The sequence below is a fragment of the Camelus bactrianus genome, chromosome 9, assembly GCF_048773025.1.
Source record: "Camelus bactrianus isolate YW-2024 breed Bactrian camel chromosome 9, ASM4877302v1, whole genome shotgun sequence".
NCBI lineage: Eukaryota > Metazoa > Chordata > Mammalia > Artiodactyla > Camelidae > Camelus > Camelus bactrianus.
In genome coordinates this window covers 14,909,456-14,936,832 of record NC_133547.1, presented here as the reverse complement: position 1 = coordinate 14,936,832, position 27,377 = coordinate 14,909,456, and the positions used below count along the sequence as shown (strand labels likewise).

At 52.5% G+C, this 27,377-nt stretch overlaps 6 protein-coding genes across 14 annotated transcripts; 3 read left to right on the top strand and 3 right to left on the bottom strand.

Moving 5' to 3' along the window:
* Positions 1 to 230: 230 nt before the first annotated feature.
* Positions 231 to 2,841, bottom strand: IGFLR1 (IGF like family receptor 1). Of its 2 annotated transcripts, none has more exons than XM_045512904.2 (5): positions 2,689 to 2,841; positions 2,071 to 2,293; positions 1,395 to 1,579; positions 690 to 1,074; positions 231 to 604 (listed from the first exon to the last, which is right to left on the bottom strand). In XM_045512904.2, the coding sequence occupies exons 2-5, from the start codon at positions 2,255 to 2,257 to the stop codon at positions 279 to 281; spliced, it is 1,083 nt and encodes a 360-aa protein (XP_045368860.2). In that variant the 5' UTR covers positions 2,258 to 2,293; positions 2,689 to 2,841; the 3' UTR covers positions 231 to 278. The 2 variants fall into 2 exon arrangements, with proteins under 2 accessions (XP_045368860.2, XP_074225872.1); XM_074369771.1 differs by having other exon boundaries at positions 2,071 to 2,245.
* A 144-nt stretch (positions 2,842 to 2,985) lies between these two features.
* On the bottom strand, positions 2,986 to 5,295 carry U2AF1L4 (U2 small nuclear RNA auxiliary factor 1 like 4). Of its 2 annotated transcripts, XM_010950109.3 has the most exons (8): positions 5,139 to 5,295; positions 4,906 to 4,993; positions 4,460 to 4,526; positions 4,327 to 4,376; positions 4,154 to 4,252; positions 3,843 to 3,976; positions 3,635 to 3,730; positions 2,986 to 3,256 (listed from the first exon to the last, which is right to left on the bottom strand). In XM_010950109.3, the coding sequence occupies exons 1-8, from the start codon at positions 5,180 to 5,182 to the stop codon at positions 3,172 to 3,174; spliced, it is 663 nt and encodes a 220-aa protein (XP_010948411.1). In that variant the 5' UTR covers positions 5,183 to 5,295; the 3' UTR covers positions 2,986 to 3,171. The 2 variants fall into 2 exon arrangements, with proteins under 2 accessions (XP_010948411.1, XP_010948412.1); XM_010950110.3 differs by lacking the exon at positions 4,154 to 4,252.
* Positions 5,296 to 5,324: 29 nt separating this feature from the next.
* Positions 5,325 to 6,745, top strand: PSENEN (presenilin enhancer, gamma-secretase subunit). 3 transcript variants are annotated; one of them, XM_010950107.3, is made up of 4 exons: positions 5,325 to 5,478; positions 5,652 to 5,769; positions 6,181 to 6,285; positions 6,473 to 6,745. In XM_010950107.3, exons 2-4 carry the CDS (start codon positions 5,709 to 5,711, stop codon positions 6,610 to 6,612), a joined length of 306 nt encoding a protein of 101 aa, XP_010948409.1. In that variant the 5' UTR covers positions 5,325 to 5,478; positions 5,652 to 5,708; the 3' UTR covers positions 6,613 to 6,745. The 3 variants fall into 3 exon arrangements, with proteins under 3 accessions (XP_010948409.1, XP_010948408.1, XP_010948410.1); XM_010950106.3 differs by having other exon boundaries at positions 5,329 to 5,478; positions 5,615 to 5,769; XM_010950108.3 differs by having other exon boundaries at positions 5,347 to 5,478; positions 5,679 to 5,769.
* A 1,059-nt stretch (positions 6,746 to 7,804) lies between these two features.
* LIN37 (lin-37 DREAM MuvB core complex component) lies at positions 7,805 to 12,683 on the top strand. Of its 2 annotated transcripts, XM_010950111.3 has the most exons (9): positions 7,830 to 8,091; positions 10,574 to 10,649; positions 10,833 to 10,883; positions 11,202 to 11,231; positions 11,313 to 11,398; positions 11,484 to 11,650; positions 12,175 to 12,315; positions 12,403 to 12,476; positions 12,561 to 12,683. In XM_010950111.3, exons 1-9 carry the CDS (start codon positions 8,058 to 8,060, stop codon positions 12,640 to 12,642), a joined length of 741 nt encoding a protein of 246 aa, XP_010948413.1. In that variant the 5' UTR covers positions 7,830 to 8,057; the 3' UTR covers positions 12,643 to 12,683. The 2 variants fall into 2 exon arrangements, with proteins under 2 accessions (XP_045368862.1, XP_010948413.1); XM_045512906.2 differs by lacking the exon at positions 10,833 to 10,883 and having other exon boundaries at positions 7,805 to 8,091.
* Positions 12,684 to 12,730: 47 nt separating this feature from the next.
* HSPB6 (heat shock protein family B (small) member 6) lies at positions 12,731 to 15,349 on the bottom strand. Of its 2 annotated transcripts, none has more exons than XM_074369772.1 (3): positions 15,090 to 15,349; positions 13,964 to 14,086; positions 12,731 to 13,868 (listed from the first exon to the last, which is right to left on the bottom strand). In XM_074369772.1, exons 1-3 carry the CDS (start codon positions 15,285 to 15,287, stop codon positions 13,683 to 13,685), a joined length of 507 nt encoding a protein of 168 aa, XP_074225873.1. In that variant the 5' UTR covers positions 15,288 to 15,349; the 3' UTR covers positions 12,731 to 13,682. The 2 variants fall into 2 exon arrangements, with proteins under 2 accessions (XP_074225873.1, XP_074225874.1); XM_074369773.1 differs by having other exon boundaries at positions 12,731 to 13,853; positions 15,090 to 15,346.
* A 584-nt stretch (positions 15,350 to 15,933) lies between these two features.
* On the top strand, positions 15,934 to 27,116 carry PROSER3 (proline and serine rich 3). 3 transcript variants are annotated; one of them, XM_074369769.1, is made up of 11 exons: positions 16,193 to 16,494; positions 17,329 to 17,437; positions 17,745 to 17,947; positions 18,766 to 18,893; positions 18,999 to 19,108; positions 19,766 to 19,848; positions 19,951 to 20,090; positions 25,323 to 25,498; positions 25,614 to 26,601; positions 26,699 to 26,780; positions 26,929 to 27,116. In XM_074369769.1, exons 1-11 carry the CDS (start codon positions 16,484 to 16,486, stop codon positions 26,984 to 26,986), a joined length of 2,088 nt encoding a protein of 695 aa, XP_074225870.1. In that variant the 5' UTR covers positions 16,193 to 16,483; the 3' UTR covers positions 26,987 to 27,116. The 3 variants fall into 3 exon arrangements, 2 of the variants coding, with proteins under 2 accessions (XP_074225871.1, XP_074225870.1); XR_012509048.1 differs by lacking the exons at positions 26,699 to 26,780; positions 26,929 to 27,116 and adding an exon at positions 25,179 to 25,243 and having other exon boundaries at positions 15,934 to 16,494; positions 25,373 to 25,498; positions 25,638 to 25,776; XM_074369770.1 differs by lacking the exons at positions 25,323 to 25,498; positions 25,614 to 26,601; positions 26,699 to 26,780; positions 26,929 to 27,116 and adding an exon at positions 25,179 to 25,262 and having other exon boundaries at positions 15,934 to 16,494.
* The last annotated feature ends 261 nt before the right edge of the window (positions 27,117 to 27,377 follow it).

The following is a 27,377-nucleotide window of genomic DNA, read 5'->3' as shown; positions in this document are numbered from 1 at the left end:
TTCTAAGTTAGAACCCCGCTGAGTGCGTGTAGATGAGCTCTCCCAGGGATAGCAGGGCTGTTTCTCAGATGGAAATGTGGTTGCCCAGAGGCAACCCACATCTGGTCTTGTGTATATAGTGGAATTGGCCCATTCCCTGCGGGGCAGGGGACTGAGGATGTCTGTTGGTTTTGGCCCAATTAAGACTATTTTAAGAGGACCCCTTAATAAGGCCCAGAGACAGCAGGCACTTATTTCAAGGGAAACTTTATTGAGTACTGGGCCAGGCAAGCCCCAGATCAGCCAAGTTTGGACAGCACTTGCAGTGCATCTGCCCGCCCTATCTGGGCCAGATGTGTGCCAAGCTGGCCCAGAGAGGCAGAGGGCTCCCTTGCCACCATCATCTCGATCAGGGCTCGCAGAGGTGAGCGGCTGGGCCGCAGTGAGTAGGCAAAGGTGGACCAGGCTGAAGGCAATCCATATCTTGCAGCCAGGTGTCGGGTGGTACCACAGGCCATCCTTCCACCTGGCCCAGGCTCAGGATCCAGCAGGACGATCAGCTCCTCCAGCACCTCCAGCTCATCCAGGAGGCGAGACAGGGGCAGCGATTCCAGACTCTGCAGCTCTGGGAAACAGAGGAGGAGGGGTGGAGGGGAGGAAGTACAAGCTTCCAGTCCACCTTCCCCCTCCTTGGTGTATCTTTGACTAACCCTTGCCTAGGAGCAGAGGCAGAGAGACCTCCTTCCATGAGTCCCCTGCCTCTGAATCCTCCAGGGAGCCTGGAGAGGACGAGTGCAAGAAAAGGGTGTGGGTGTTATCGCTGCAAACCAAGCCAGGATTGGGGTGTTGGACAGCTTTCCCCTGGTGGCGGCGACTGCGGTGCCTTTGCAGGGCGAGGAGGATCATGGCTGAAGTCACGATCAGAACCAGCACCAGGGACAGGGCAAAACTCAGAATTGGCCAGGCCTGCTGAGGGACTTTTTGCTCAGTTGTCCACAAAAGCCTGGGAATCGCCGATGAGCCGGGCTCCTGGGAGCCAAGGATGCTTGGTTTTCCAGGCGTCAGGGGGCAGGGCTCCTTGTTAGGGACAGGCTTCTGGAAATAAGGGGAGTAAAGTGGGAGGCACGCCCTACTCTTGGCCCCTCAGCGAAAACCTCCCAACCTTATAACCCGCAATGGGGCACATCCCACCTGACCCAGTCCCTTCATCCCCCTCTCGGACTTCCTTAACCCAGGCAGGTCACCTGATACTGCTATGCCCGCATCCCTAGCGTCTTCCCTTGGCTACACCCCTTCCTTTGATACAGACCTCGCCCACCCGACCCCAAGCCACGCTTCCAGTCCCGTCCCCACTCCACACCCCCAACTTTCTGCAAGCTACACCCTTGCCCCGCTCTCCGGAGTCCCAGTAGCACCTCTCTGCAGCGCCGCCGGTTTCCATTGTGACTCCCCGCTGGAGTGGGGGCCGTTACTCCGCCGCCACAAGGGCTACATAGCTCCGCGCTTTTGGGGTTGCACTGCCCAGGAGGACACTCTTTGAAGGGGTGCGTTACGTGATCGCCAGCGTCATTGAGCCCGCAGTTTTGCGAAAACTCGTAGTCTAATGGGAGACAGAGTCTAACGTTCGGCCGCCAAGCCCGCCTCCTTAGTACTAGCGACGCCCTTTCCCGTCTGTCCAATCCCAACAGGCCCCGCCCGTTATGCTCTACTCACCCAACCTATCAGCGGACGCGCCCCACACTCTTTCTCCATCCGCGCCACACTAGCCTGCCAGTCTCCCAGCCTTCTCTACACAGGCCCCGCCCCCTATTCTCTGCCCGCCCCTTCCATTCCCCGCCCACCTGTTCCTCACCGCCCGGATTCCTCCTAACCCGCCACACCCCTTAACAACGACCCTCTCTTAACTCACACCGTCCCGATCTTCGCAAGCTCAGCACACCCCCATCCCCGCCTTGTCTACCTAAGGCACAGCGCCCCTACCCCGAAGAAAGCCTCACCAGCCGTATCCCACGGACCTCGCCCCTTTCCTCGCTCCCTATCACCCCCTACCTCCGCCCGAACATATGCAAAAGCCCAGTCCCTGCTCCTCACCCGAGCAAGGGGGCGGCCCAAAGCGCTGCAGGCAGCTACCACAGCACAGGTTGTCAGGGTTCCAGTACTCAAGGCGACTGCAGTGCTGGGAGGCTTCCCGGGGCACCGCCAGGGCCAGGAGCAGCGCAGTAGTCAGTAGGAGGCGTGGGGGCCCCATCTGAGCAGAACCTGTATTCTGGGGGGCCATGACCACAGGACTTCCTGCCACAGCGCCTCTGCCGCACTTGCCAGGAAACCAGGGCAGAAGAAGGAAGCAGTGGAGGTAGGGGCATAGGATCCTCTGGCCCCTTCGGAAGCCAGGAATCTACCCACCTCCAACCCTCAGTCCAGCTTCTGGCCCCTTATTAGAGAGGCCACAAGGCCTCAAGATGGCTAGAGTGAGGATTCTAGAACCAGACTGCATGGATTCATATCCCACCTCTGCCATCTTTTCCCATCTGTAAAATGGGATAATCATAATACCGGTCTCATAGAGTTATTGTGGAGAAGTAAAGTATTTACAACAACATAGAGTAAGCATAAGTATTAGGAACTACCTATTCCCATTTCAGGGCAGCAGATATGGAGGACCTGGCCCTCACCCACCGGACACTCCCTCTCAACTCCCAGCAATCTTACCTTAGCTCCTAATCCCAATCTCCTCCAGACTGGGAACCCTCCAATCTGCCACAACCAAGAGTCACCCCCTTGAGGAGCCTCAGATGGATGTGCTTGTTTCCAGCACAAAAGCAGCCCCACCTAACCACCCTCACTTGGGGATTTCTAGGACCTGAACTCACTGCTTTGCCACCTGTTGTTACAAGTTCCTTGGCTGAGGTTGTGGCCAGAGCTCAGCCCCGCTTCCCCTTCTCATCATGAGGTGTGGGGGTGGAAGGAAACCAGCTCACAGCTAGGCTCAAGCTAACAAAAAAGATCTAAATCCTCAATACAGAATTTTATTAGTGGAGGGGCAGCAAGAGAAGGTCCCTGTGTTGAATCTATTACATCATGGAGACCTGTAGCCTGGAGAAGATGGCACTGGGGAGTTAGGGAGCTTTGAGGAGGGGTCTTGGCCAGGAACATCTGTGCCTGCCAGAGGTGGAGGGCAAGGGGGTCAGGGTCTTAGAAACGGCCATGCCGATGGTCTGGGGACCGTCGTCGGTTTCTTTCTCTGGGACGGTGGCCGGTATGGGACCTTGGGGGTGACCTGGGGACAGGAGAGAGGAGGGTTATAGCTGTGGGGAGGGGTGTGCAGACCCCCCAGCTCTGCAGACCCCCCAGGTCTGCCTCTTTGCTCTGGAATAAAGCAGGGCAGTTGATGAAGTAACTAGAGTTTCTGGGGATGGTCTCAGGATAGGTGCATAAGGGCTGATGTCAGGATTGGAGATCCAGGATGGTCTTGGGTTGAGGTTCAGGCTGGTTTTGGGTTTGGGACTTAGGTACTGGTCTTGGGATGGGGATCAGGGCTAGTCTTAGGGTATAAGAGGCTTGTGACACTGTTATTAGGGCATAGGATCAGATTCATCTCAGGGGGTATAGGGAACTTGGGGTAAGAGGAAGTCTTAGAAGGCTGGTCCTGCGGTACCTGCGCCTGGGTCCTCGCCCGTAGAGCTGCCGCCTGAGGTTGCGGGAGATGGGCCGCAAGTGCATGAAGTTGCAGAAACCACCGCGAGTACATTCCCTGGGTAGAGGATGAATAGATGGAGGAGGGCACTATCACTGACAGCCACCCTAACACACACACACAGAAGTCCGGGACTCCAGGTGCCCATCTCACCCCTGTACTACCATACCCCATCTCATACTGTCGACAGCATGACTCCCGGAAGTCAGTCACAGGAGACAGCTCGGCATGCACTGCCTGCCCGTTGAACCAGCGGTTATTGAGTTCAGCCACTGCTCGCTCTGCATCCTCCTCCCGCCGAAACTGAAGGGAAAGTCGGTCAGGGTCAGCAATCAAACTCAGAAATCTTCAGGGGATTAGCTAGCAGCTCAGGGGCTGGACTGGATTTAGTGATGGATCTCAAGCTGTGAGGCTTCAGTGGTGGCTGTTAGGTATTGAAATGCCTCCACCTCTGGACTCTAATGGGGTAACAGCAGGCACCTTGACATAAACATTGCCCACGAGGTGATCCCCCAGGTTGTCGCACACATTCATCTCTTCAATCTCCCCGTACTTCTCCTGCAGTTCCGTGAACACTTCCTGCGGAAGACCAGGAGGAACTCAGCTGAGCTCCTGGCCCACAGGAAACTCAAGCCACCCCTGCAAACCCTCACCTCAAAGAAGTTATCATAGTGTTCTTGCACCTCCACGTCGCTCACGTGACCTGGAGGAGGGGGCAGGTTGGAATTAGGGAGTGGCCTGCGGGAGGGCTGTCCGCCCTGCCCCCAAGACCTGTCCCTCACTCACAGTGCGATCCGTCTGCGGTTTGGGCGGTGTTCTGTGGATTCCGGTACAGGTTGAGCAGCACTATGGTCTGAACAGAATTTAAAGGGAGCGGGGCCTGAGCTCAGAGGGCACGGCTACATGCAAAGAGGTCGGCTATGACGGTTGGGGGTGGAACTTGCACCAGAGAAGAAGCATAAATATCTTGAGTGCCTCAGAAAACCAGAAGAGGGGATATCTGGCAGTGAGGGACAGCCCAAGGGTGCAGTCTGTACGTACAGGGGCGTGGCCAAGTTCTTGGGAGAAGGGCCTGAAGGTTGGGGGAGGAACCTGCAGAAGTCCAACAAGAAAAAAGCCGGGCAGTGGGGAGGGCCTTAGAAATCCGGAAAAGGCGGGACCTCGTGATGATGGACAACAGAAGGGGAATGGCGGGGAGGCGTTAACCCCCAAGGCTCCCTGCCGGGTCTCACCTGGCTGAAAGTCGGTTTGTTGTGAAGCCGGGAGCACCGGTCCCCGTGCCGGCAGGCCCCGATCTTAAAGTAAAAAGAGCAGTTAACCCTGGAAGAGGTGCAAAGACAGAGGTGAACCGAGGGCCGGGGAGCCGGACACCCCAGAAACACCGCCCCACGCCGCCCAGCCACCAGGAAACCAAGTGCCCTGTCCCCAGCACCCCAGAGGGACCACTCCCTGCGCCCGTTCTCACTTGTCCTTCTCTGTCCCGAATATCGAAGCTAAATATTCAGCCATTTTTACCCGAACCCTCCAACTCTGTCTGCTATTTACGTCACTTTCCGTTGCTTAAGAGCATTGGGAAACGTAGTTCGTTGCTGCCTCCGGACACTCAGAAACTCCCTAGTGCGCTTGCGTGTTGGAGGCCTGCGCCCTCCTGGACTCACCCACTGGAGTTGCCTGAAGACGCATGCGTGCAGGGTTGCCTCACCAAAAAAGACTACAAACTCCAGAGACACTTGCGGCATCTCGCGCAAAAGTCCGTAGTTGAAACTGGCAAAGGGGTTCAAACCGGAGGAAGTAAGACTCCACCGGTGAGTTGGGGGTCGTTTCGCGCACCCCAATAAACATAAAGAGCATCTCAACTTAGTCAGCTTGCCTAGTAGGGGCGGGGTTGCCCTTCTTTCAGAAAACCCATCCTTCACTTTCTCTCCCTTTTGTCATAATAAGGGCGTGGTTGTTTGCGGTCCTTTCATCTATCACTTAGGGTCAGGGCTTGGGTCTTGCCCCGCAGACCCTCGGAAGACCCGGCCCCAGCGCAACTATGAACTTGGAGCGGGTGTCCAACGAGGAGAAGTTGAACCTCTGCCGGAAGTACTACCTGGGTAAGGGCCGGTATCCCAGGGTCCCTAGAGAAGAGAGGGGACTGGAGTAGAGTGCCTGAGGGAAGAGGCCTAGATTCTTGGGTCTAGAGGATGAAGTGGCTGGGGACGCCGACTACTGGGTCCCAAGAGAGGAAGGGGCCTGAGTCCTGAGGATGGAGGAGACTGGGCCTTCAATTTCTAGGTACCAAGAGAGGAAGGGAGTTGGGGGGCTGGACTCCTGATTCTTCCAAAGAAGTGGTTGAGGACTCGGATTCCTGGATCCCAGGAAGGAGCCAGGATTCCTGAGTCCCTGATAGCGAGATCTCCATTTGAATTTAGGTATGGGAGAGGACCTTCCAAACTGTTCATCTAGGTGGGCACTGGGGAGGACTTTTCATTGCCTTATGTCCCAGTTTGTTTTTCACTCTTTAGGTGGGTTTGCTTTCCTGCCTTTTCTCTGGCTGGTCAACATTTTCTGGTTCTTCCGAGAGGCCTTCCTTGTCCCGGCATACACAGAACAGAGCCAAATCAAAGGCTGTGAGTCTAGGGCACAGATTAAGGGAAGCCATCATGTGTGGGGAGGGGGACTGGGGGAGCCTTGGTGGGAGGAGATGATGGAGGTTCCAGAATTTTGGGACTCTACGGAAGAGAAGAGGGGGTTGGTCTCAGGGAGACCAGAGAGCAGATAGAGGCCAACCTTCCCCCTTCCTGTTCCCTCTGACAGATGTCTGGCGCTCAGCTGTGGGCTTCCTCTTCTGGGTAATTGTACTCACCACCTGGATCACTATCTTCCAGATCTACCGGCCACGTTGGGGCGCCCTTGGGGACTACCTCTCCTTCACCATACCCCTGGGTACCCCCTGATAACATCTTCTGCGCAGGTCTGAGGACCAGGATGGGCTCCTCTCTACTCCAAGCCCACTCTCAAGCCCCTCTGACTTGTTCCTATCTCCTGTGTTCTCTGCTGACATCCCCCAATAAAGGACCCTAATTCTCAGTGTTGACTTACTGCAATCTTTTGGAGGTTGAAGCATAAAATGATTATTAATATTCAGAAACATTTACTGATTGCTTACTTTGTGCCAGGCTTAGTGCTTCGTACTATTTCACTGTACACTACTCATAATCCTCAAAAATAGGAACTTTCTTTCCTGGGAACACTAATTTACAGCTTTGGAACCAAGAAAGGAGTAATACTTCTATTACTAGGGGCTGCTATCCTGTACTGGTAGTGTGTGAATTGAAAACATTACTTTCCCACTTGGCCTCACTATTACCATCAAAAATGTAGATCATAATGCTACCCCTTGGAATTTATCTGGGCCAAGGCACATGTGGTAAATGGAAGTTCCCTATCTTCTAAAGGAGATTGTCTGCAGCAATAAGACATGTATTCAAGAGCTTTATTAGAGAAGGCTTTCCTCACCATCCTATTTAAAATTTCAATCCCCACCTTGATACTCCCTATGTTCCTTTCAGCTCTATGTTCTTTCTCCTATTACATTTAGTTTAAAATGTTCAACTTGTTTATCTTCCATCTTCTAAAATAAAGCTCATTAGGGCAAGGGTTTTTGTTTGTTTTGTCCACCTGGGTGTTCAGGTACCTAGGAGAGTACTTGGAACACTAATATTTGCCAAGTGAATGAGTCGCATATGAAAAGAGATTAACAGGTAGCTGGCACTTAGCGAGTGCTCAGTAAGAGGCAACCCAGCCTAACTCCAGGCTTGTTTTCCTCTTGGGGATCAACAGGCACTCCCAAGGTTAAGTAACTCCTGTCATTAGCTAAATTGGTGTTACTCAAAGCTTCTAACACTAAGTTCCAGGAAGCCTCACGACGCTCCGATCCCTCCTCTCCCACCGTGCCTCGCGCGGCGCAGGCGCCGTTACTCCGGCTGAGTCTCGGGAGCTAGAACTACACCTCCCAGAAAGCGCTCTGGGATGTCGTTAGTTTGTTTCCGGAAACGGGGCCCCAGAAAGGTGGGACTTAGAACTGGGAGCCGACAGCGACAGTTGTCAATTGGTCAGGATGCGAGATCGACGGTTCCCCTGACTAATGGAAACAAGCGGCTGCCGAAGGGGCCCGCCCACAGAAGGGGAACTGGAGGAGGTGGCGGCATCCGCAGCGGTCGCGGCATCGGCGGCGGTCGCGGCATCGGCGGCGGTCGCCGCCCTACACAGCTCAGGGTGGAGGACTGGCCACACAAGAAGCTTACATTTGACCTCTCCCCGTCTGCCTCCGGCCTGGACTTGTGACTCTAGGCTCTTTTGGGCTCCTCTGACCCAGCTAGCCAGACCCCAGCCCCAAACCATGTTCCCGGTGAAGGTGAAAGTGGAGAAATCAGGTGAGGACCCCGAGGTCGGGGGCCTGTAGGGGAGCACCGGACTGATCAGGGTATGGGAGTCCTGATAGACAGGATTATCGCGATAAGGCGGGCTACGCGACTGCTCCCTGCAGCCCATCTGACGATCACTATCAGGCATCAAGCGATTCCTGCCACCTGTATACCCTGCCGGTCTATGCTCAGGATAGTTTTGAGATTGAATGGTGGTGGTTCAGGCAGTGTGGTGCGGTAAGACATGGGGATCCCTAGCCTTGTGAGTCTGAGAAGGACTCTTTTCTTGGCTCTGCCTCCTTGTCGCCATTTCTAGCAGAAGTTATGGGTCAGACACTGTGCTGAGCACCTGAAGTACCGGGAAGCTTTTAATCCTGGCAGTCACTGTATCCCAATAATGGGTTGGAGTCAAGCTGATGGGAACACAGGACTGGCATGTTAAGGGCGGTGGGAGAGGCACGGAATCCAGACCAAATAAAAAAAGTAAAATGATGTAGTGTGTTAAATGGTGTAAGTGGTAATAAAATGAAACTGGAGAAGGTAAGGAGATCAGGAGTGAGGCAAGATAAGGGAGAGAGCCATGAGGAACTTAAGGGAACAGGGGACCTGACAAAGGAAATAGCTTTGAGGCTGTGAGGTGGAAGCCTTGTATGGCATGTTCAAGGACCAGTAGGTAGGCCAGTGAGGCTGGAGCCGAGCCAGTGAGGTTGAAAGTGTGAGGAGATGGGGGCAAAAGCGCAGGGGTGGGGGGTGTCAGATCTTGTGAGCCCAGGTTATGACTCTGGCTTTTGCTCCGAGGGAAATGGGGAACAAAGGGAGGGTTCTGAACCAAGTAGGGAGTTTTACGGGATGCCCCCCAAATGCCAACAAAATTGTGAGTGGAAAAGTGAAGGGGGCCTGACCACAAAATGGTAGTGAGGAAAGGGCAGGCAGGGTCATGGAGGCCTGTGAACACCTGGCTGAAGAGCTCAGACTCTGTCTCTGGCAGGGGCAAGGGGGCAAGGGGGTGGGCACTGCAGAGTCATGGAGGGTTCTAAGCAGGGGATAGTCAGGGTTAGGTTTGGTTTTAGGACGATTCCCCTGGCCAACTTGTGGAGGGTGGATCAGAAGGGGAGACTGAGACGAGGAGCCCAGGGGGAGGAAGGGAAAAGACCTGGGTGGCCAGGCTAGGAAGTGGGTATGTGGGAGACACTCAGGCATGCCATGGGGTGAGTGGGGGAGGGATAGAGGTGACCATGTTGAGGCTCAGGGAGGGACTAAGGGACAGTGGGGCTACCCTTGAGATGTGGCTCCAGGAAAAGGGGTAAATTTAGAGAGACACTGAGGCCACTGTGGGCCCAGTAGGTGGAAGGAGACTGGGGGGATGTCCAGGGGAGGTGTCCAGGAGTCCCTGGAATCCCAACATCTGAGGCTCAAGAGAGAGGCAGGACTAGGGAAAGAGATGTGGACATGAGCCGTACCTTGGCTCTTACCCAAGGCACTTTGCTAGAATCTCAGCTGCCCCCAACCCCTCATCCCCACCCTGTCTCTCCTCTGAGCAACATCTCCTGGTCTCTTCTGGAAGTCTCAGGGCTGGCAAAGCATGACTTCAGGTGTCCTTCCAGGCCCTGAGCACTGGTCAGAGCTCCTAGCAGTTGGAAGAGGAGTATGAACACTCCCACAAGTGAGAGGAGAATATTTATAACATCATCACTTCCATAAGTTCTGTGATGAAAAGAGGCAAACACACAGGCAAACAGGGCTAGGCAGGGCCTGTGACGTGCAGGAAGAGGGGCCCAGATCTCCATTTCTTGGTCGGGGGGGATGCCCAAAATGGGTATTTTCGATGAAATCTCTCAATTATTATATGTAGTCATCTCATTCAGATTTAACTCAGATTTAAAATAACACCACTACCTCAGCCAAACAAAGCACTTCTGGGGGATGGATTCTGCACCCAGTTTGAGCCCCTACCTTATAACTTCAGTTGTGGAGCCAGATGACCTGGGTGCAGGTCAGGGCAAGTAGCCTAACATATCTGTGCCTCAGTTTCATAATCTGTAAAATGGGGATAAAAATCATATCTTCCTGCCAGGGTTATTGCAAAAACTCAATGGGTTGATATATGTGACATGCTCGGAACAGTGCCTGACACATAAGAAGCACTCTGCATGTGTTACTGCATCCTGCTAAGACAGTCATAGACAACATAAGTTTGTTTGAACCTCAAAACAGTTGTGGTAGGTAGGTATAATTCAGAGACCCATTTTCAAGATGAGGAAACAGGCTGAGTGAGGTAAGGTTACTTACTTTAGGTCACACATGAGCAGGTAGGTCAGCCATGGAACCCAGAGCTCCTGCTCATCACTTCAGTAGTCTCTGCCCACTGGACCCTCCCAGCACGCCTGGGCCTGGCCGAAGGATGGGATATGCATGTCCTTCCCTGGCCCTGTTGGCTGCCCACCTGCCTTTGGCCTGGGAAGTGACTCCTGCTCGGTACCCTCTTCCCTAGAGCTGGAGATGGCCAAGGCCCGGAACCAACTGGATGCTGTTCTGCAGTGTTTGCTGGAGAAGAGTCACATGGACAGGTTGGGATCTGGCCCAGCAGGGGGTCATGGGGGATGGGGAGCCCTGTCAGGTTGGATCCTCTGGCCCTGGGTGGGACCCCAGACACTGGCTTAGGGAGGAAGGGGCCCAATGTGAGGCTACTGGGTGCCTTCTCACTCTTGGGCCCTTGGAACCTTGAGCCCACAGTTCTTTTCTGCTACCAGGGAACGTCTGGATGAGGAACCTGGGAGGACCCCCTCAGACACCCACAACAAGTAAGTTTTGTTGATGGGATCTGTATCCGAGGGTTTATGGTGGCTAACTTCTTTCCTCATCAGATCCCTGACCACTGTGACCCATACTTTCTCCACCATAGTCCTAACCACTCTACCTGTACAAAGGCCCTGGGGCAGCAAAAGCTTAGGTGCCTTCATGATGGCATCCTGAGCCCCAGGGGGTGGGACACAAGACCTAAGGAGTCAAGGGGTCCTTGTGAGCTTGATCACAGCACCTCCAGGGTTCCTTTTGGGGGGTTTTGAGCAGGCATTGGTTGTTCAAGGGTGAGCCTGCTGACGCCTGGTCTCTCCCCACAGGGACTGCTCCATCGCGGCCACTGGCAAACGGTAAGGTGGCAGGGGCCCCAGCCAACTGAAGAGAGATCCCAAGTTTCCGCCCCAGTCCTGATGTTCTCCCTCCCCGCACAGGCCATCTGCCCGATTCCCCCACCAGCGGAGGAAGAAGAGGAGAGAGATGGATGACGGGCTTGCCGAGGGAGGGCCACAACGATCCAGTGAGTAGGCAGTGGCCCTAGAGGGCGGGCAACTGTATAGGGCTATGTGAGGATGTTCACATCCCTCCCACTCTCACCACCCTAGACACATACGTGATCAAGCTGTTTGACCGGAGCGTGGACTTGGCTCAGTTCAGTGAGAACACACCACTGTACCCGATCTGCCGAGCCTGGATGCGCAACAGCCCCACAGTGCGCGAACGGGAATGCTCACCCAGCTCACCGCTGCCCCCACTGCCTGAGGATGAGGAGGTGGGATTGGGGGGACAGTGGGTAGACAGTCACAAGGTACCCTCCCCTCAAGCTAATGGGATAGACAGGGACAGGGCTCTGAGTCCCTCAAGCGACTCCTGGATCCAGTGAGGCACACGTTTAGGAACCCTTAGGCCAAGAGAATGGTTGGAGCGCCCTAAAGCAGACAGACATGGCTATCTGGTCTGGAAGGGAGAGGGGACATGGTTCCCCTGGCAGATAGAGGTGACCTCCAAAATCAGGGTCCCCAAGAGCTGGGGGAGTGGGGAAGGTACAGGTGTAGTCACCTGGCATAGGGGAGCAGGTGGGGACCCCTTGGGCTGGGAAGGGTAGGTGGAGGTCTCTATGCTGAGCAGGGGTAACCGGGGGTCCCTGGGTTGCGACAGGAGAAAACAGAGATCCTTGGAGCAGACAGACATGACTCCTCACCATAGGTCCCTGGTGTAGGTCCCATAGGTCTCTTTTGTCACAGGTACCCCTGGCCCTCCTCTCTGATTCTCTGGTTGGGGCCCTTGTATCCCCAGGGTTCAGAGGTCACCAATAACAAGAGTCGTGATGTGTACAAGCTGCCTCCACCCACAGCCCCTGGGCCACCTGGAGATGCCTATAGATCCCGAATTCCATCCCCACTGCAGCCTGAGACCCAGGGTACCCCCGATGACGAGGTGGGTTTGCAAGGCTGGGCTGGGGTGATGAGCATATGTTGTGGGGCTTGGGCATGGCCACTCAGCCTGACCTCTCTATCTCTGCAGCCCCCTGAGCCTGAGCCCTCACCCTCCACACTCATCTATCGAAACATGCAGCGCTGGAAACGCATCCGGCAGAGGTGAGCATCCACCATCCTGCTTGTTCCCCATGGCCTCTGCTCCAACTACTGAGTCTTCCCTCTGCCTTCCCACCCCCACTGCAGGTGGAAGGAGGCATCTCATCGGAACCAGCTTCGTTACTCAGAAAGCATGAAGATCCTACGGGAAATGTACGAGCGACAGTGATGTTCCCCTGTCCCCCGCCAAATAAACATTCCGCTCCTCCACACTTGCTCCAGCCCATCCTTCCTGGCCTAGACATAAAGCCATTGGCACAGCTCTAGTACATTTATTAGGAGAGTGGGCCTAGGTGAGGGGATGGGGCAGTTAGGAATGAGGAGGGAGAAAGATTGCAGGGAATCAAAGAAAGTGGCTGCTTGATTGAGAAGAAGGGGAGTGGTGTGGAAGGTGGATTGCCTGGGAGATGTGGTTGGAGACTTGGGGGTCAAGAGAAAGTGACTGGAGAGGTTCTGGTTAGAGCTGGGGATGGGGGCCTGGGATATCCGTGCAGTCTGGGAGATGGGGTGGGTATCTGTACAGTTTGAGGTTGAGGGTGCTGGTTGGTCTAGGTCTACAAGGGTGAGGGTCAGAAAAGGGGTTCAGGAGTCTGGGGATGTCTGGCTGGGGTTTTAAGTCAGAAGATAGGGTTGGGGGAAGTGAAGTGTGGGGTTGGAATGAGGGGAAGGATGCCGAGTCTTCGGGACCAGGCCAGGGTGGTACAGGATAGGAGGTCTGTGCAGAGTCTGGGACATTTGAGGGAAAGGTTGGGTGCAAGGGCGGGTGGGTTATACTTAACTGGCCTAGGCCTAGGGTAGGGGGCAGGGCTGTCTACACTATGTGCTGGTGCAGGAGGGAAGACTGAAACGGGATGTGGAGATCTTTTTGTAGAGGAGTCAGAAGGAAAAAGGGAGTTTGGAGTGGGGTTATATGCCAAGTGAGATCCGTGGGGATGAGACACTGTAGGCTGAGGGATTGTGCTTGTAGGGTCTGGAAGTTAGAGGGGTGAGGGGGGTCTGAAAGCTGGAGAGGGTGTGAGAGCGAGAGTTTCAGTGGAAAGGTCTAGGTTTTCAGGGCTGAGTCTAGGTTGGAAGGGTCAAGGCGGATCCCAGATTGGGTTGGCGGGTAGTCTTGGCGCGCTCTCCGGGACATCTGGCTGGGTGGAGTCAGGTCGGCTTTAAAACTCGGGGCCTGAGGGGGCTCCCGGGATTCAGGCAAGGCCTGGACCTCTACTTGGCAGCAGCCGGCGGCGACGGAAGTGGGGCCTGGGCCGGCGCAGGTGCGGCCTGGATGGACAGGACGCCCTCAGGGGACAGCGCGGACGTCACGGCAGCAGGGTCCACGCCAGGCGGCAAGCGGTAGCGGCGGTGGAACTCGCGCGAGACGTATCCGTGCTCATCCTGGAGGGAAAGAGGCTTGAGCGGCTCTGTCAGTTCCCAGTAGATGCCCCGCCCCTCCGGCCTGCGGGTCCCGCCTACGTGTTCTGGTCCCGCCCCTCCAGCGGGCTCACCGGGCGCTCCTCGTGGCGCGCATGCACCTCCACGTGGTCACCAACCACCTTGACGGCGATTTCCTCTGGCGAGAAGTGCTTCACATCAAGCAGCACCGAGAAATGCCCTGGGTCGGTCGGCACCTGCGCACGGCCCGATTGTCATCGGAAGGGACGAGTCTCTAGGGACCCAGCAAGACCCTTCCCCCGTCGGTTCCCTGTCCATTCTGGTGCTGCAGCTGATCCTGGCCTCCGTAACTGGATGTCCCCTTTCCTACTCGCAGCCACCGAGAATCTCTTCACCCAGAATAAATGGGATCATCCATCCCCTTGTAATCACTGGGATTCCCCTCTCACCCAGAGTGATGAGGCCCCCTTCCCCTGCAAGGTCAGGGACCTCCACCCTCACAGGGTAAGGCCTGCCCTCTCCAGCAGTGTCAACAGCCCCGTAGTCAGCCCGTCCTTCTGGACACTGACTCCTCAGCTCCCTTCCCCTCAGACCCCCTGGGGCCCTTACTGCTCCACCCCTGCCAGAAATCACCAAGATGCCTCCTCCCCCAGTCTCCGGAGTCCCCTTTCTACCCTCCCACTCGAGTCACGGGATTGCTTGAGCCCTCAGCATTTACTAGTACAACTCCCCCACTTCCGACTGGCCAGACCCTCCTTTCTCAAGTCGCAGGACCCTCCCTCCTCTCTACCTTTCCAAAAGACAGTCTCCAAACTCTCCCTCAAGAATAACAAAACATTCCGAACCCTCGGGAGTCACCGGGAGCCCTCCGCCTTTCAGAATGACTGGGCTCCCCTTTCCCCCAAATTCCCTGGGTCATCAGCCTCCCGCGGAGTTACCAAGACTCCCCTCAGAGTAACCGCCCCCACCTTATTAGTGACCCAGCCCTTCCACTCCTCTCGGAGCTGAGACCCTCCTCAGATCCACGGGGACCTCCCACCGCTTTCAGTAATCAGGTCTTCGAGAATCCATACGCAGGGAACTCCGGAAGCCCCTCTGAGTGGCCGGATTCTCCACCCCGTTCAAAGTCAAGGGACATTCCTTTACCCACCCCCGCCCACCCCCCCGCCCCTCTCAGGAAGACCAGGGACCCCAGCCTCGGAAGTGGTCGGGTTACCGCTCCTCCCCCAGGCCTGGCACCTGGGCGGTAGGCAGCGCCACGCTGGGTGCGCGCAGGTAGTAGGGGGCCAGCGCGGCCGGGCAGAGCGCAGCCAGCTCCGCCTCCAGCAGCCCCTCTCCAAAGCGCTGGTCGAACAGGCGCCCGGGAGCCGAAACCCCGGGCAACGGGGCCGAGACGCGGCGCAACCAAGAAGGCTGCACAGGCACCGGGATCTCCATCCTGCTCCGCCGCCGCCGCCGCCGCCCTAGGCTCCGCAGTGCCCCCGCTAGCGCCGCCGCTGCTTTATAGTAACGCCCTGCGTCCGCCCCTCGGCGGGCCGCCCGGGGACATTGGGACCGCGGCCAGAGCCGGCCATTAATAGAGCCTTATTTAGAAAGCCCAACAATGACTTGGCCATTTATTAAGCGCCTGCTGGATGCCAGAGAGGTATCATCCTCCAAATTTCCGCAGAGGAAACTAAGGCAGAGGAGGCGGAGCCTTGCCAGAGTGGGGAGCACAGCGTGGCGTTTGGGACCCACGGCCTGAGAAGCCCACCGAAGAATTCCCAGTCCCTTTAATCTACCCCCGCCCCGAAGGCGCTCTGAGGATGACGCAGATGGCGGTCTTAGGAACAGATCCCTGGGTACAGGGAATGCGGTAGCCGGGCCAGGCTGTCAGGAGGACACAGAACAGACCCTATTCCCATCTCAGCAGGGCCCTGGGCCCAGCCCCCCAGCAAGCCGGGCCTAATTCTGTGCCTCTGACTCAGCCTCGGGTGTGTAGGGCAGCGGGGTCTGCCAGGTGAGCAGCAGCCAGTGGGCGAAGGCACGAAGAGTCCAGGCTGGCCCCCCGGGGGCCGCGAGCAGGGGACCGAAATAGCTCATTTTGATCCTGCCACCTCGGCCAGGAGCCCAGGCCTGGCACTTGGAGCAACCAGCTGCTCATGGAGCAAGACGGAAGGGGTTAGATGATCGGGTGGGATTTGTAGGCTAGCTGGACTGATGGAGAGACGGCGATAGAGAGGGGCTAGATTATCTGCCCCTGCAACGGGAAAAACCGTCATTAGACTGGAGTCTGGTTGAGATTTATGCGGCAAGAAGGGGAGTGGTTAGAATACACGACTACAGAAAAGTGAGAGTACATTGGAACCCCGCCTACCTGTGAGATCCTTTCCATTGGTCCACTGGCTTGCCAATTACTGCAGCGCCCTACGATTCTCCAGTCAAACATGCTTTCTCATTCACGTTACAGCCAATTGTGAGAAATTACTTTTATTTTCCTCTCTATCATTGGTCACCTTGGAGGCCGCTCTCTTCCCGCGCGGGCACTCTCAGAGAGGGGAGGGACTGATAGGGCATTGCTAAGCGACAGAGATGCGCTCCGGTTGAGTCCGGTGACCCAGCGGAGTAAGCGGAATCGCCGAGGTAGCTGCGGGATGGACCGCAGGTGAGGCCGATCACTCTTCCGGGGATTACAGGAGACCTGGAGAGGACCAAGGGTGAGAGCAACACAGCCTTGGGTCAGGCTTGCTAGGGTCCGGAGTCTGTCGTTCTCAGCCGCACTGGAACTACAACTCCCAAGGTGCTCCACAGCCTTAAACTGCTTCTGCCTTGAATTTCACCATCCTGTGGGTCCCATAGCGTTTTACTTTCCTCTAAGTGGCCCCAAAGGCTTTTTTACCTCTAAGAGTGTCCAGGGGCATCTTGAGAATTAAATTTCTTAATTTTGAAATTGTCCCCAGACTCCCATGGGTGTTATTTTTTACCTTTCTTTCTTAGGCGGATCCCAGGGACTATAGGGATTGTAGTCCATCTACCGTTTTCGTCTTAAAGTCCCAAGGGCTTATGGGAAACGTACAGCGATCGGGTTTAGCCTTGGCTCTTAACCTGAGCTTCAGAAGCACTTGGGGCTCTGAGAAAAAGATGTATGTGGATACCTAGACCCCTTCCAGATATCCTGGTTCTTTGAATCTGGAGTGTGGACCGCTCACCTGTATTTTTAAAAGACTCCTTCTAGCCTGGATCCAGGGTTAAGAATCACTTGCTAACAGTTCCTGGAGTTTTCACTTTTGAGGCCGCTCCGAGGGCTGGTGGGAATCGTGCCTCCAGTATCATTATTTTGAATGTGCAGTGGTGCTTCGTGGGAGTTAGTTCATCTCTTCCAGGGATCCATGGGAATTGCATGGTTCAGCCCTCCTCTTCCCAGCCACGCCCAACTACACTGCCCCTAACAGGGCTGCAGTGACCATGCTCTGCCTCCCAAACCCCTCTTTCTTTGCAGCTTGCCAATTTTCTCCACCCAAGACAGACCCTTTGGGGATGCTCCCCCGGGTCGTCGGAGCCACTACTGGACATCCCGAAGCCAGAACTGGCACCCCAAGGTGTCCAAGGTGAGGACACCCCAAAGGGAGTGCTGTGTGCCAGCCCAGTAGCAAGGGAGTGATGACTAGAGGCAAGGAAGATGTGATGAGAGATGGGGGTGAGAGATTAAAAGACTGTCTCCTCTCCTCCCCACCGCGCTGCCCTTATTCTGTCTTCTACCACTTGGATCCCCTATTACAGCCCTGATCACTCTGAGTTGTTGCCATTGTGAGAGGTGTTTCCTCCCCTCTGGAATGACACTTCATATGTAACTTTGTTCCCTTACAGGGATAACTCAGGCCTCACTTTTTCTTCTCCCTACCTCCCCTATCTTAGACCCTGAGTTCATCCAGGTCCCAGAAATCCAGGCTCCCAGAAGCTCCCAAGGCTCTGGCCACTGGTCCTAACTCCCCTGAGCTGTTTGAGGAATCCTGGCCATCCAGCTCAGGGACCTCTTCCCCACCCAGCACCACTGAGGGAGAGATGGGAGCCTCCCCACCACCCATCCTGACTGACAGTGGGGACTCCGTAGTGGCCAAGTAAGTCCCAGCAACCCTAGGGGGAAAGAAGGGTTTGGATCAGGGAATGGGGGCAGACATCTCATGATAATAACCAGAGCCAGAGTTGGGATCACATTTCATACATGATATTAAGATCTCTGGAGCTAGGTTCAAACCCCAGCCTTGTCACTAACTTTCTATATGATCTTGGCCTCAGTTTCTTCATCTGTAAATTAGGAATATTAATATCACATATCCTCTAAGGCCGTTTTAAGTGTTCAATGAGTTATTGTTTGCACAGCATCTATAACAATGCTCATCACATAGTGAGCACTTGGATTTGTAGGATCCAAGTTCAGCTGCTGTAACAAAGAGTCCCAAATTACTTCTGGCTTAAACAAGAGAGTATTTCTCCCTCACCTAATGGTCCAGGCAGAAACAACCAGGACTGATATGGCAGCCCCTAACTGAGGCATCAGAGGCACAATTTCCTTCTATCTTGTTGCTCTCCCTTCCCTAGGCTGTTGCCCTTTCCTTCATGGACCATAATGGCTCCAAGCCACATTTACTTTCCAGGATCACATCTCCTCATATCTGATGGTCAAGGACATAGTTATGTGGCCATAAAGCTACAAAGGCACCTGGTAAATGTATTTATAGAAAAATAGCTATGTGCCCAGGATTTTATCGTCTTATATAATATTGCGTTACCATATAAGAAACGAGAACAAGATATTGAGGGACAACTCCCAAGTGCTGCCATTGTGCTAGATAAACATTGGCTATTGTGATTATTTTGTTATTATTGTTTGGCTCCCCCTCATCCCACCCACCTCCCAGTTCTCTGATGCTCACAGGTACATAAACCGGTTCCGCCAGGCTCAGCCCACAAGCCGAGAGGAACGCCAGCCTGCAGGCCCAACCCCAGCTGACTTTTGGTGGCTACAGCCTGAATCTCCAGACCCTAGCAGTCAACTTGCAGCAGGTACCTTCTTCAGTCTCATCTTCTCCTGACCTATAACCTTTCCTGAGCGATACTCCCAGCTACTCCTCCTGGCCTCCCTCCCCTAAATCAATTGGGGCTTCTCAGCAGGAGCCAGTGAACCAGAAGGAAGACCCAACACAGCAGTTCCAACTCTTGCCAAGGTGGCCAGCACATCACAGGCTAAGGCTATGGCCCCCCTTCAGGATATAAAGCAGGTGACACCCCCATTTACTCCCTCCCTTGCACACCTTAACTGACAGCACCAGCCCTGGAATAGAACTAGAGTCAATCCCCAATTCAAGGGAGCTTAAACAAAAAAGGGGGGATTTGTTGGCTAATGCAATCAAGAAATCCAAAAGAGATGCTTTCAGGCATAGCTCGATCTAGGTGTTTGAACGATATTGGGAGGAACTCAACTCTCTTGGTGCTCTGTTCCTCTTTGTTTGGCTCAATCTGAGGTAGGCTTTCCCCTCAAAATAGCTAAGATGGCCCCAGTAGCTCTACATTTCTAACGTACTTAGTTACTCCAGTGGAAACGAAGGCTTTTCCAATAGCTCCATCCAAAGCCCCAGGGCTTACTTTCATTCGCTCATCTTTGAGCCGATCACTGTGAACCAGAGGACAGAAAGTTGTGACTAGCCAGGCCTTGTCAGGAAGGTAGAGTCAGCCCTTCTACCATAACAATGACTGCACTGAGGGGTGAGGTTCCACAGAGGAAAACTGGATCTCTTTTCCTGAGGAGGAGCAGATTCTAAGTCAGCATGTGAGGGTATGAGGTGCAGTGCAGACCTGCCTCCAGTCCCTCTGTCCAGAGCCCCTTTCCCTGCAGCCTTTGGAAGAGGGGCTGGCCTCTGACCCCTCTCACCTCACAGAGCCTGAACACGTGGAACTCATCCCTGCTGGACTTGGAGACACTGAGCCTGCAAAGCAGAGCTGCCAAGCTACTCGAGCGCAGGTGCATCACCCGCCCCATCTTCCCCTCCCCACACCTACCTCCCCAGGCCTGGCCCAGGGTCTCTGAGACCCCTGTTGCCTCAGTTCTGCCTTCTCCCTACAGCAAGGCCTCCATCTCCTCCTTCTCCCTCAGTCCTGGCAATGCCAGCAGCTCCTCATTCCCCATCAGCTCTGATGGCCTCTCTCCCTTCTCCATGACTTTCAACCCTGACTCCATCAAGGGCTCTGACCCAAAGGCACAAGGTAAGTTCTGGGAGGCAAGGATGAGGGCAATCTGGGTGCGAATCCCAGCTCTGCAGCTTACCAGCTGTGTGATCTTGGGCCCCTCTGAGCCTCATGTCCCCAACTTTAAAACAGGAATAATGATTGTATTTCTCTGCTGTGGGTGTTGTGAGGAGTAAATGAGTTGGTGAGTACGTGGAGCACTTAGCACGGCTCTGTTAACAGTAGCTATCACCAGTATGCTGGTTCTCCCTCTGACCCCTGTCTGTAGTTCTGACCACAGAGCTCCAAAATCAGGATTTTTGCAAATTTGGCACCATACCTGATTTGCCAGCAAAATCTGACTTAAATAGTATGAAGAATATTTATGATCTAAATATCTATCTCGGGGGGTCGGTATAGCTCAGTGCTAGAGCGCATACTTAGCATACATAAGGTCCTGGGTTCAATCCCCAGTACCTCCATTAAAAAATAGCAATAAAAATAAAAGAAATATCTATCTTATTTAGGGTGAATATTTATACTTTTTAAAAATGAAGCATAGCTGATTTATAATACTAATAAAAGCTTCAAGCATACAACATAGTGATTCAAAATTTTTATAGGTTATACTCCTTTTAAAGTTATTATAAAATATTAGCTATACTCCCTATGCTACACAATGTATCTTTTGTAGCTTATTTATTTTATTCATAGTGATTTGTACCTCTTAATCCTCTACCCCTATCTTGCCCCTTCCCTCTTCCCTCTCCCCACAGGTAACCACTAGTTTGTTCTCTGTATTTGTGAGTCTGCTTCTGTTTTGTTACATCATTCATTTGTTTTATTCTTCAGATTCCACATATAAGTGATAACACAGTATTTGTCTTTCTCTGTCTTATTTCGCTAAGCATAATACCCTCCAGTTCCATCCATGTTGTTGCAAATGGTAGAATTTTATTCTTTTTTATGGATGAGTTGTATTCTATTGTATAAATACACCACATCTTTATCCATTCATCTGTTGATGAACACTTAGATTGCTTCCATATCTTGGCTATTGTAAATAAAATGCTGCAGTGAACATTGGGGTGCATGTAGCTTATCAAGTTAATGTTTTTGTTTTCTTCAGATATATACCCAGGAGTGGAATTGCTGGATCATATGGTAGTTCTATTTTTAGTTTTTTGAGGACTCTCCATACTGTTTTCTATAGTGGCTGTACCAATTTATAGTCCCACTAACAGTGTACAAGGGTTCCCTTTTCTCCACATCTTCACCAATATTTATTATTTGTGGTCTTTTGGATAATAGTTATTCTGACAGGTGTGAAGTGATATCTCATTGTAGTTTTGATTTGCATTTCTCTGATGATTAGCAATGCTGAGCATCTTTTCATAGGCCTGTTGGCCATCTGTATGTCTTCTTTGGGAAAATATCTATTCAGGTCTTCTGCCCATTTTTAAATTTTTTTTTTAATATTGAGTTATATGAGCTGTTTATATATTTTGGATATTAACCCCTTATCAGTCATATCATTTGCAAATATTTTCTTCCATTCAGTAGGTTGTCTTTTTGTTTTGTTGATGGTTTCTTTTGCTATACAAAGGTTTTAAGTTTAATTAGGTCCCACTTGTTTATTTTTCCTTTTGTTTCCTTTGCCTTAGAACATAGATCCACAAAAGTATTGCTACAGTTTGTGTCAAAGAGTGTTCTGCCTATGTTTTCTTCTAGGATTTTTGTTTTCAGGTCTTACATTTAGATCTTTAATCCATTTTGAGTTCATTCTTGTATACAGTATTAGAAAATGTTCTAATGTCATTCTTTTACATGTAGCTGTCTAGTTTTTCTAGCACCACTTACTGAAGAGAGTTTTCTCCATTATATATTCTTGCCTTCTTTGTTGTAGATTAATTGACCATAAGAGTGTGGGTGTATTTCTGGGCTTTCTATTCTAGTCCATTTATGTATGTGTCTGTTTTGATTATTGTAGCTTTGTAATATAGTCTGAAGTTAGGGAATACATAGTCATACTTTTTACTATGGATATATAATATTGAGCCATATAAAATTTGTCTTTGTTTAGATAGAAAGGGAATTAAGTGTAGAAAGGGGAAATAAGGTAAACAGAAAAATACCTGTATATAAATATAAAAAGACACGGAAGAATTAAATTGTTAGTCGTTGTTCTGGGGAGAGCAGTGTTATTAGGGAAGGGGTGAAAGTCATTTTTACTTTTTAATCCATAGATGCTGCACTGAACAGTCATAAATTTATACAGTAACTTTTAATTGAAAACTATGAAAAGTAAAAAAAAAATTAATTAAAAAAAGTTTGTGTCTTTGTAAGTGAAAAATGGTTGAATATTGGTAATTTCATATTGTTCAACCAAATATCAACGTTTTTGAGTCTGGTGTACTGACCTAGACTCCTATCAACACTGTACATACCATGCGACTTTGCTAAAACATGCAAATTGTTGAACTCTCAAATTTCTGTCCCCAGGATTTCAGAGATTGGATTAAGGACCTGGGTTACTATTACTGTCATCATTGTCATTACTATTGCTCTGTGCCCCAGGTCCTAGGATGCAGTGGTGAACATGACAGATGTTCTCCACATCTCTTGGGACTCCCGTGAGGGGGGGACAGGCAAGCACAGAAAACAGAGCAGTGTTTGTGCATGTTGTGTGATCCTGTCCACACACTTGCTTGTCTGATTCTTTGCTCCTTCTAAGCTTCTCTTTTTATTCATGTCTCCTTCCTGAGCCTCAGTTTTCTCATCTGTAAAATGGGGATAAAACTACTACCTCCCTCATGGTTGTTTTGCAAATTAAATGCATTCATTCCTTCATGTAACAAACATTGACTACCTATTGTGTATGAGCCTGTGAGCAGGATTGGGGATTCCTTAGTGAACCAACATATGTGGGTCCACTTTCATGGTCCTCATGGCATAGCTAGTGTGGGGCCAAGAAAAGCTACATAACCCCACAAACAAATGTGGAATGTAAGCAGAAATAAGGGGCATGCCAGAGAGGATTGTGATGCTGGGAAGTCAGAAAAGGCCTTCCCAGAAGAGGTGCTATTGAAGTGGAGACCTGAATGATGAAGGTGGGGACAGTAGCCTCCCCCAGCATGTACAAAGGACCTGAGGTGAGAGGAAACATGATGCAGACGATGGACTAGAAAAGGAAAGAGCCAGGGGTAAGAGTAGTGGACGATAAGTTGGAAGAGATGGGGGGGGGGATCAGATTACATGGGGCCATGTAGGCATGTGAGGCGTTTGGTGATTATGTTTTGGGGAGCCACAGTAGGGTTCTAAGCAAGGAGGAGATATGATCGTTGTTCGGTGTTGACAAACCCCCTCTGGCTGCTGTCAACACCTAGTGAAAATGGTAGTTTGGCCTGGGCCAGAGCCTGAGGGGCAGAGTAGAGGGAATGGGCCAGGTTGGGAAGTAGAATCACAGGACACAGAGGGGAGGGGAGGAGGAATCCTGGATGATGCCCCCTTCTCTGTGCAGCATCAGGAGGCAGGACTTCTGAGAGGTAATGGTAGATCATGACTGATGAAATGATGCTCTGGGTAATTGGGTATGATGGCTATTTGGGCAGCCAGTGGCCTTGCCCTTAGTCACTGCTGTATCCCTAGCAAGGGCTGGGCACTGGGACGGAGCACAAGAAACAGTTCATTTTGCATTTATGCCACTAATAATGATACTAGGCCCTGTTCTTGACACTGGGGATATGGTAATAGCCAGACAGAAAAAAATTGCTGCCCTTATGGAAAACATTATGGAGATCCCTTCAAAAAACTAAAAGTAGAGTTACCATGTGATCCAGCAGTCTTACTGATGGGCATGTATCCAGAAAAAATGAAAACTCTAATTTGAAAAGATACATTCACCCCAATGTTCATAGCAGCACTATTTATAAGCCAAGACATGGAAGCAACCTAAATGTCCATCAATGGATGATTGGATAAAGAAGTTGTGGTACATATATGTATATACACATAAACACAGTGGAATACTACTCAGCTATAAAAAAGAATGAAATAATGCCATTTGCAGCAACATGAATGGACCCAAAGATTATCATACTGAGTGAAGTAAGTCAGACAGAGAAAGACAAATATATATCACTTATATGTGGACTCTAAAAAAATGACACAAGTGAACTTATTTACAAAACAGAAACAGACTCACAGACAAAGAAAACAAACCAGAGGGGAAAGGGGGTGGGGGAGGGATAAATTAGGAGTTTGGGATTTACAGATATGAACTACTATATATAAAATAGATAAACAACAATGTCCTACTGTATAGCACAGGGAACTATATTCAATATCTTTCTTGTAATAGCCTATAATGAAAAAGAATATATGTATGTATGTATGTATAGCTGAATCACTTTGCTGCACACCAGAAACTAACACAACACTGGAAATCAACTATAGTTCAATTAAAAAAAATTGCTGCCCTCATGTAGCTGGCATTGTGGAGGGAGAGATGAACAGTAAATAAGCAAAGAAGTATGATATTTAGTAGTTAGAAGATGATAAGTGCTAAGGAGAGAAATGGAACAGAAAGGAGGAGAGAGAGTGGGAGGGCTGGGATTGTTGCAGTTTTGAGTACAGAAGCCAGGGAAGGCCTCACTAAGAAGGTGACACTTGGGCAAATATCTGCAAGACTTGGAGTAAACCCTGTGGGTACTCGAGGGAAGAGCATTTCAGGCAGAGGGGACCACAAATGCAAAGGCTTTTGCTTTTGAGGAAAGAGAGAGGTGCAGCCTGGGGAGGATTCTCACCCCGGAGGGCTCTGAATTGACTCAGGTGTTCACATGCTCCCACTGGCTGCAGGCAGGAAGAGTTTGGGAGGACAGGCGAGAAGGGAAACCAGGAACCAGGGAGGAGGTTGCTGTGGGGTTGGCAGGTGAGGGCAGTAATATAGGGGAAACTGGGCAGATTCTGGAGGCTCTGTCTTGTTCACTGCTGTAACTACAATGTCCAGAACAGTGCCTGGCACATAGTAAGAGCTCAATAAACATTTATTGAGGAATGAAGAATTGAATGATGACAGGCTGAGAAGCCCATGAGTGCTCTCTTTTCTGATTCTGCCCCACTTCTTAGTCTACAGAGGAGTTGGGACATTATCTGGAGAGCCTGTCTGAATGACTCACTTTCCAGTGCAAAGGGTATGTGCTCAGGCTGTCTTTGCAGTAATCATCACCCCAGGCCCTGCCTTACCCCCTCTTCCCTCTCCTTACTCCACAGCAACCCCAGCACCTGCCCCCATCCCTTCTCCAACCCCGGCCTCTTCCCAGGCACCCTTGCGGCCAGAGGATGACATTCTGTACCAGTGGCGGCAGCGGCGGAAACTTGAACAGGCTCGAGGAAGCCAGGGTGATGGAACCTGGGTGCTACCCCGAACCCCTGCCCTCACCACTACGGTGAGATTGGGGAGGGAGGAGCCTGAAGGGGCTGGAGGGGGGATCCTAAGAGAAATTGGAGGAAGGGGGAGGCTGAGGGGGACTGAGGACCCCCTATCCTTTCTCTCCCTCTCAGGTTCCTACCCCCATCTGTCTACAGACCCCTCCTGCTCCTGCGGAGACCCTTGGTTCCCTGAGAACCCAGCCTAACTACATCCCACTTGGGAGCAGTGTGGCTCTGCCTCCTCCCCCAGAAGCCTTCCATGTGGAAAGACCTCCTATTCCTCCGGGGTTCTCTCCACATATCTTTTGGGGCCCCAGTCATCATGGGTTCTTCTGGGGCCCGCAGCCCAGTCCCTGGGTATCTCTTGGGGTCCTTCCTCCCACGCCCCCCGTCTCCACCTCGGCGCCCCCGACTTCCGTTCCTGCTCCCCCAGCCTCCACCCTTGCGACCCTTGCCTCCACTCCTGCGCCCCCTGCCACCCCCCAGAGCTCGCCTACCCCTGCACCAAGCATCCCTGCCGAGCTCGAGAGACAGGATTCCAAGCCCTGGAGAAGCAGAGTCCCGCGCCGCCGGGAGTCTGCTGGGCGAGTCACGGCAGCGGACGGGAGGCCGGCAGCGGACGAGGGGCCGGGGCCGCAGCTCAGAGGCGCCGTGGGCCAGGTAGTAACGGCTCGGCTGTTTCCCGATAGCCTGGAGGACACGCCTCCTCTCCCTGGCGGTCCTCCTCCACGGGAGGCTGAATCTTGGAAAGTCAAGGCCGCACACCTTCAAACCAGGATTACATCCCCTCGCTCAGAGGTCACGGCCCCTCTGTCTGAATCACGGTTCTCACAGGCAGAGACCCCGCCGAGTCAGTCTAAGGCGAATGCCAAGACCATGCTCCCCCTATCGGGGTCTGTGCCTAGAAAGAACAAAGACACTCCCTCTGCTGAAGCCGAGCATCTGCAGCCCAAGGTCCCGCCCCCTCCAGCTGAGGAGGCGGCCACAGGTGTCAAGACCCCGCCTCCTCCACTTAAGACTGGGTCGCTTGAGGTCGTGGCCACGCCCTTATCTAGTGGTGGCCACGCCCCCTCAGAGGACCTGCTCTCCCAGGCTGCCAGACTCCTGCAGGCCGCGGAAGGTGAGCAGATGTGCGCCGCAGGTGCGCGTGGCTGCCCAGATCTGGTTGGCAGTCCGGCACCCTATGATTCCCGCCCCCACGAATCTCTTTCCTCCAGACTCCGACGGCAGCGAGTTCCAGGACGACCCTGTACTGCAGGTGCTAAGGGTTCAGAGGGCGGAGCTGCGGCGGCAGAAAAGGTGAACATCACCGGGATAAAAAACCCCCAATCCTTTGAGATCCTCATTTGGTGCACCTCTCCTGAGCCCCTTTCCCAGAACTGTCTACAGCTCCAGACCCCAATCCTGAGCATACACCTCAGCCTCTACTGCCCTGGCTTTTTTCCAGGAAAGTGGATGCCCAATTATCCCGCTTGCTGGGCCAGACTGAAGACATGGGAGCTTAGTCTCCTCTAGACAGGTCGCCTCCTGGATCCCCAAGGATGCGGCTGCAGAGGGAGAGAGACTCTTTTGAGGCCAGACGACTTTGAATTGCACAAATTCTGTTTTTCCTAATAAATTTTTTTTTTCAGGTTACTGGTTGTTTTTGAGAGTTATTCTGGAAAGGCCAAGGGTCATGCTAATTTAGGGAAATGGCTCCCAACCACACACACACACACACACACACACACCCCGTGGCTCTGCCTTGCCCCACCTCATCCTAGTTTCTGACCATTGAAGCAAAATCTCTTGGTTTCATCCTCTTTGAGGGCAGGAGAGGGTTTTGAGCAAGACGTTGGGCAAGACTAGGACTCACCTTATCTGACTCTCAACTCAGGAGTGGATCCTCACCATTCA

Excerpts from the sequence above, each read along its gene's own strand:
- IGFLR1 (XM_045512904.2), bottom strand. The coding sequence starts at position 2,257 with ATGGCCCCCCAGAATACAGGTTCTGCTCAGATGGGGCCCCCACGCCTC. Across the intron at positions 1,580-2,070 it reads TGGGCCGCCCCCTTGCTCGG|ACTACGAGTTTTCGCAAAAC; the intron begins GTGAGGAGCAGG and ends GTCTCCCATTAG. Across the intron at positions 605-689 it reads GCCTCTGCTCCTAGGCAAGG|AGCTGCAGAGTCTGGAATCG; the intron begins GTTAGTCAAAGA and ends TCTGTTTCCCAG.
- U2AF1L4 (XM_010950109.3), bottom strand. The coding sequence starts at position 5,182 with ATGGCTGAATATTTAGCTTCGATATTCGGGACAGAGAAGGACAA. Across the intron at positions 3,977-4,153 it reads TGGGCAATGTTTATGTCAAG|TTTCGGCGGGAGGAGGATGC; the intron begins GTGCCTGCTGTT and ends CTTTCCCTTCAG. Across the intron at positions 3,257-3,634 it reads GGGCGAGGACCCAGGCGCAG|GTCACCCCCAAGGTCCCATA; the intron begins GTACCGCAGGAC and ends TCCTGTCCCCAG.
- PSENEN (XM_010950107.3), top strand. The coding sequence starts at position 5,709 with ATGAACTTGGAGCGGGTGTCCAACGAGGAGAAGTTGAACCTCTGCCGG. Across the intron at positions 5,770-6,180 it reads CTGCCGGAAGTACTACCTGG|GTGGGTTTGCTTTCCTGCCT; the intron begins GTAAGGGCCGGT and ends TTCACTCTTTAG. Across the intron at positions 6,286-6,472 it reads ACAGAGCCAAATCAAAGGCT|ATGTCTGGCGCTCAGCTGTG; the intron begins GTGAGTCTAGGG and ends TCCCTCTGACAG.
- LIN37 (XM_010950111.3), top strand. The coding sequence starts at position 8,058 with ATGTTCCCGGTGAAGGTGAAAGTGGAGAAATCAG. Across the intron at positions 11,651-12,174 it reads CACTGCCTGAGGATGAGGAG|GGTTCAGAGGTCACCAATAA; the intron begins GTGGGATTGGGG and ends TTGTATCCCCAG. Across the intron at positions 12,477-12,560 it reads TGGAAACGCATCCGGCAGAG|GTGGAAGGAGGCATCTCATC; the intron begins GTGAGCATCCAC and ends CCCCCACTGCAG.
- HSPB6 (XM_074369772.1), bottom strand. The coding sequence starts at position 15,287 with ATGGAGATCCCGGTGCCTGTGCAGCCTTCTTGGTTGCGCCGCGTCTCG. Across the intron at positions 14,087-15,089 it reads TGGCGCTGCCTACCGCCCAG|GTGCCGACCGACCCAGGGCA; the intron begins GTGCCAGGCCTG and ends GGCCGTGCGCAG. Across the intron at positions 13,869-13,963 it reads CGCGCCACGAGGAGCGCCCG|CCTCTTTCCCTCCAGGATGA; the intron begins GTGAGCCCGCTG and ends GAGCCGCTCAAG.
- PROSER3 (XM_074369769.1), top strand. Across the intron at positions 17,438-17,744 it reads GGCACCCCAAGGTGTCCAAG|ACCCTGAGTTCATCCAGGTC; the intron begins GTGAGGACACCC and ends CCCCTATCTTAG. Across the intron at positions 18,894-18,998 it reads TAGCAGTCAACTTGCAGCAG|CAGGAGCCAGTGAACCAGAA; the intron begins GTACCTTCTTCA and ends GGGGCTTCTCAG.